At 37.2% G+C, this 6,488-nt stretch overlaps 1 protein-coding gene across 1 annotated transcript in view; it reads left to right on the top strand.

The window, feature by feature from the left end:
• Nucleotides 1–2,902: 2,902 nt before the first annotated feature.
• The window catches only part of LOC108166346 (anoctamin-1-like), a 14,993-nt gene continuing 11,407 nt past the window's right edge, over nt 2,903–6,488 (top strand). Inside the window, exon 1 of the mRNA XM_017305149.1 lies at nt 2,903–3,423. Coding sequence (XP_017160638.1) covers nt 3,328–3,423 — 96 coding nt within the window. The 5' untranslated portion in view covers nt 2,903–3,327. The remainder of the gene's footprint in view (nt 3,424–6,488) is intronic.

Raw genomic sequence — 6,488 nt, 5'->3', positions numbered from 1 at the left:
GTACATGATACTGTACAGTGGGTGACCTGAATAAGGATGACTCTTTATTGGAAAAAGTCAACACTAAAGTATTGATGGGAGGTATTTTGCCTACAAGGCAAACAGAAAAGCCAAAAGATGTCAATATAAGCTCTGCAAGTGGTGATAGTACCAAAGCACTAAAAGCTAGCAAAAAATCTTAGAGATAAAACTAATGTTTGTGAGGAATGCAAGAATGTCAGCTTGCAGTTCTTGTATCCATTTTAGTAAAGGATTAAACATGCCAGAAGCACAAGGTGAGGTTTATTTATTTATTTCGAACAGACAGAAAAGAATCAAGAAAACAAAATAAAAGAATGAAACAAATGTAAGAAATAAAAATGTAAAACTAATTATTTTGCCCATGTGACATGCAAATTTTATATTTTCTGTTCGAAAAGGAGCAGGTAGAAGATATATCTTATAATGTCCTACCCCTTTCCTACTTGTCAATTTATAATCAATTAGCTTTCAGAACATCAAAAAGAGACAACTTGTTTCCATTTTACATGATGTTTGATTATGTACAATTATTTAAATACTATTTATATAATCAATTACATTATAGACTATTAAACAGACATCTTATATATCATATTTTGAAATAAGCTGTTTTAATGAGCTCACTTTTAATGAGTGCCACATATCAATTGATATTCCTATTGTGTGTGTTTTCAGATGTTAGTAAACAGGCCATTGTGGCCAATGGTAGCATGGGTTTGTGCAAACAACCATGTACACACCTAATGACAATTTGGAAAGATCAACGAACCTGACAGTCATGTTTTTGGGTTGTGGGAGGAAGCAGGAGAATCTGGAGAGAACCCACGTATAAACAGATAGAACATTCAAACTCCATGCAGAAAGACCCCGGGACCTCCTACCTGCAAAGCAAAAGTGCAACCAGTGTCCTTTATCTTCTATAATTGTATTGTAAATATTGTATAATTTATATTGTAATACAATACAGTAACAACATTATACAGTAATGAAGTGTGGAGGAGACCAAGCCAGTGGACAAGTTTTTCTGTTTTTGTGAGAGAAAGTGAAGGCCGAAGTTTGCAATGTCTCTGAGGTGAATGACATTTAGGAAATATGCTTAATATAAATCAATCAAGTTTATCTGTATAGCACATTTCAGCAATTAGGCAACAAAAAAATATTTTTTTTACATCAAAACCAGTATGGGTTTGGGCGTGATGATGCAATACGATTGTAAATGGTATCATGGAGAAGCACGGTTGTGATGACATGGAGGAGTGTCAGAAAGAGTTCTTAGAGAGACAGTGGCCAATTTCAAGGTGTCAGATACAGCTGTGATGCCCAGTCAAATTTGTATACGATTTTCATAACTGAAGGTAACATAGATACTTTATTGTGTTCTATAATGACAGCAATATACAGAAGTCTTTCCCTTTAAGATACACATCTAAAGTGATATGCAAAAGTGATATGCTGCAATATTTAGGCATATCACTCAGTCTGCCACCTTGTTGGAGGTAAGGAAGCACAAMCAASAATCCACCAGCAACTCCCCTCTCCTGCACACAACATAACAGCCATACAATTGGTGCCTCTGACCTCCACCTGCAGGCAAAGTTGGAGAAGTGTCTTGTCCAAAGACACAACATGGACGGAGTGGGATTCAAACTGCCAACTCATTGGTAAAACCATGAACTCCTTACTTCCTGAGCAAGCATAGTGTCACAAATCAAGATTTATGATTTAACATGGCTGCAATTTGTTGATTTACTTTAGGCTTTTCACATAAACTTTTAATAAAAAACCTGCCTTCAACCCTGTAACAATTAATACATGTGACTTTACAAGAAAGTTTGCTTGTGCAGAAAATATAACTTGATTTGAAATAAAAATGCCTATCTTAAAGTATGTGATCTATTTCCTTTAAATTTTTACTTCTTGATTCAAATCAATAAAAATTAAGTTTTAAAATGTAAATCATTAAAAAAAATTAATTAAACTCATTAAAAGAGTACTTGGACATCTGTACATAAAGTGCTAAGTGTTACTGTTAGAACATTTGAGGAACTGTATGTGAACACTAACACCACTTTGTTCTGTTTACTGTGAGAACTGACTTTTGAACTCTAAATGTTGTTCCTCGTCAAACATGTGTTATCCTTTGGGAGCCTGACAGCCTGGGCTCGGAGGTCTCCACTTCCTTCCTTTGCATGATTCTTAAAATGTCTAAAAATATGCTGACAAGCGGATGTTTCTGTTATGTTACATAAGCCTGGAGGATTAAATGTTACGAATGAGAGGTTCCACAGAAATTTTCTAGAAGTTGTTTCTTTTAAAGTAAACAGTCTTAGAAAATGGAATAGTTTCCTGGAACTGCTTCACAAAGGGAGATTTATGCAGTTTAATATTTTGATCACGTTTTAATATACATGAGAGAAATGTCATTGGCTTCTCAGGGATGTTCCTACCAAAAGTTAACACCAATAAAAAAGAAGTCACTCAGGACGCCCCATGGCTAATCTTTACTTTCATTTATCTCTTAAAGTGATACAATATTAGTTGAACATGCGGGCTAAATATGTTGCAATTTTTAATTAACTAAAAAAAATTGCTGTTTGTGATATGCCAAAACTCATAATTACTTTACAAATGTATATTTTTTTGTCATATATTTTCACCAATGGAGGATGCCACTTTTTCACAGATGGGTTGATGTCGTCATTTGGTCCATTCAGTATTGGGATCTACAGAGTAAAATACATTAGCATAAAATGTATTTTTTAGTTTTAGTGTAGTTTATTAACAAAATATAAATTAGTTCCTTCGGGCTTTTAGGGTCAAATATTTCTTTAGGATTATTGGAGTTTCTTTTCAAAGTAGTTCACTTTTCTCACATCCCATTTGATCTTGCCTGTCATTGGTAGACAGCCAGACAGTGAGAGAAGTGGGCTTTGTCTTGAGGTGCTCAATCCTTTATTACAACTGAAGAAATGCAGAGAGTGAGGGAGGGAACTTTCTGTTCAGAGGTTTATCGTTGTCTAAGTTTAGATCTTGGCCCACAGACGGTGTCTCAAATAACAAGGCTAGAGACTCACTACAGCGACTCCACATTCCAGATGGAAACACAGCCACACGGAGAGCTAAACGGAGACAAGCACGGAAAAATTGCGAGTCAGAAAAAGGGAGAGGCGGCATAAGGTTTATTCATGCACTGTCCTGTAACTGGATATTTCACACAGAAGACACACATTAACTTGCCGAGCACAACTAGGATATTTGCTCTGAGACTTCTTCCTGGTGGGTTTATGTCTCTGTTCTGCCTAAACTATGACAGAGGAAGCAATCTCAGAAACTCAGCAGTCTTCAGCCTCTGGGTCCGCTCAACATTTTCTACGAGATGTCATCTTTCATGGCAAGTTTAGGGTGAGTATCATCAGAACATGCAAAAGACAAAATAAATTGCTGTGACAGTACGTTAACAGGTTGATGTTTTGTTTTTTGTTATTTTACTTATTTGATTTAAAAAGTCTTACAAATATAAATATGGCCMAAAAATATTCACGATGCATCTCTTTCAGCAAATAAGAAATACAGTATATTTCCAGATGATTAGAGAGATTCGTCCTTTGATGTATCTTGACTTATTTATTTAATTTGGATTTATTTTTATAGGTACTGATTCCCAGTCAACTTTCAATATTTCATAGACAGTGTTAGTTCTACTGAGAACCTCTGCTGCAGCCTCAGAGATTCTGTTGTTCTGTTGACATTCGACCTCACATTTCAAATACCTGCAGCCAACACACCATTCTTGACAGTCCATACAAAACCCCCCAAAAAACTGGATTACCGCTGCAGCTACAAGAGTCAGAGAGATCTGCTAGTAGGAGGACATACGGTGCTTTTAGCATTTAAAAACATGAAGCACAAAGCTCATGTTGTTTCTAAAATGGGTTGTTTTGGACTAAATATAAAAATGTGACTATTTTTGGCCATCTGTGATTTCCTAAAGAGTCACCAAAGGAGTTCCGACAGACTACTGTATTTGACTGAGATGATAACAGTTTTGGTTTCCTTAGTAAGTCCATAGAGTTTAAAAATGACCTTTTGGGCATCCCTTATATAGCAGGTCAAATAAACAGAGTATTGAGAGTATCCACTAGATGACAGTAAAGTCTGGATGATTGGATGAAGTTGCTCTAAGAGTTTCTGATGTCTGCGTTTTGTGTGCTCTGGTTTCCTCCCACTGTATGGAAACCTGTAAGGTGACGGCTTAGTTAGTTTAAACTGACTTTACAGGTGAGTGTAGGAATGCAGGGTTATTTGCTTGTGTCCCATACTGTGCCTTGAAAACGTTTTCATACCCCTTGACCTTTCTCCATTTTGTTGTGCAAAAAAAAWGATCTATTGGTTTTAAATATTTTTTACAATTAAACATTACAGTTGCAACTTTGGAGGTACTGGATCCTGAAGTACCTCCAAAGACACACACACACACTTACCTCAGTGTATTTAGAGCACAGGTGTCAAACTCCAATCCTGCAACATTTAGATGTCCCTCTGCTGCACCACCTGAATAGAAGTTATCTACACAAGGAGGAGGTAATTAAGTCATTTCATTCCAGTGTTTTGTACCTGTGGCACATCTAAAAACTGAAGGACAGTGGCCCTTGAGGACTGGAGTTTGACACCCCTGATTTAGAGAGACCAGTTAACCTAATGGCCATGTTTCTGGAAGCTGKAGTACCCAGAGAGAACTCAACAATGAACATGGAGAACATGCAAATTCCATGCAGATTTAAACCTGGGACCATCTTGCTATGAGGCAACCGAATTAAAAAATGGGTGCGGTGGGAGGCTTCGTTCAAACACACATACACACACACACGTACACACACACACACACGCACGGAAGCACACACACACACACACACACACACACACACACAACAGCCATCCTTAGCTGCTAAAACTGGCGAATAAGAACTTGAAATTTTAATTCTTGAATACTTGTTCTACATTGCAAGGATAAAAGTAAATAATGACAAAAGAAAAAATGGTTACACTTTCATCCAAGCGACACAGCTGAAGCAAATAATAGAAAAATTGCCAAAGGAAACCTCCAAACCTCCTTATTGATGCTGAGGTTATTACTCGTTAAATTTGTGTATAATCCAGGGTTTCCCCCAGAAAACTTGCTAAGCCCGGTGGTCGGGGCAACGAGGCGGTCCACTGGCGGTCCACCGTGTTTTTGTATTAAAGATGTTAAGTAGACAATAAAAGTAAAAATATTACTAGGTAATTATATGTTACGGGAAGACATCACCTGTGAAACACTATTTGAATCCACAACTAGTCTTAAAAACAACTAATCAAAAAATACATTTAAAATTAATATCAGTTATGTGCACTTTTGTTTAATCCAAATTAAGTCAGTGGCTAAATAAGGCCCCCCAGGGCTTCAGGGCCCCATAAATGCTAATATTTTAACACAGACAACAGATACATAAATGTAACACTTGTTTATTGAAATGATTAATGATGCTAAATTTGATTTAATGGTTTCAGCATACATAAATTAAACTAAAAAATTAAATTTAAGATTTTAAGGAGTTGGCAAGTTTACTTTGTAAAAGTTCAAAGAACAATATTCATAGTTAGATTTGTTTGTTACCACAGCTGTGAGTTTAATCTTTAAGTTTGAGCTTTACCAATTAGTAAACTGCAATTATAATTTATTGCTTTTTAGGTTGGCTAATTAAACTACTCCCCCCTCTCCCAGATTTCACTAAATCTAACACAGCTCTTAAAGGTGCTGATGTTTTTAGCAGTAGGAGGGGCCCTTAAGTCAAATTCTGCTCCAGGCATTATACAGCCTTGGACCGGCCCTGCATGATGAGTTAAATGCGCTGCRCTGCGCAGAGATGCGCAACAAACAGGAAATGTAATTAAATGGTGCTAATGTTGCTTTAATAGCTCTTCCATTTCGTGTCTGTTGAGTTTTTAATAAGAATCACAGAAACTGCTTTGGTCGCTCAAATTTAAGGGACGAGCTTCTCAGATCTCTGTGCGGCCGCGCGCATTAACTCTGGATAAGTGGACAAAGCATTTGATATGGTTTGCTGCACCGTTTAACTGGAAAATAATACTAAAAATTATAATAAAATAATATAAAACCAGCGTGATGCGTGACTACGAGGCGAGCGTGAAAACTCCTCACCGGGCTGAACCTGCATGATGAGGTTAGCGCTGATTCGTTAACCACTAACGTTCCGGTGTTTATACACATAAAATGTACAGGGAAGACAGACAGAGAGCCACRCGCTGGGCAGCGTGTTGAGATGTACAGCTGTACGTGATTCTGTCCACAAAGACAACACGCAAACGGCTGCAAACAGACACGCGACGACAAGTCATTCCTGCAGTTCACATAGAGCTGTTCAACCAGCAACGCGGCTCGTTTTAAACTCTTACCTTGATATAGAGTT

The sequence above is a fragment of the Poecilia reticulata genome, linkage group LG6 (assembly GCF_000633615.1).
Source record: "Poecilia reticulata strain Guanapo linkage group LG6, Guppy_female_1.0+MT, whole genome shotgun sequence".
In the NCBI taxonomy this organism is placed as follows: Eukaryota; Metazoa; Chordata; class Actinopteri; order Cyprinodontiformes; family Poeciliidae; genus Poecilia; species Poecilia reticulata.
Note: the sequence above shows the minus strand (reverse complement) of the source record. Positions and strands in the feature narration are given on the sequence as shown.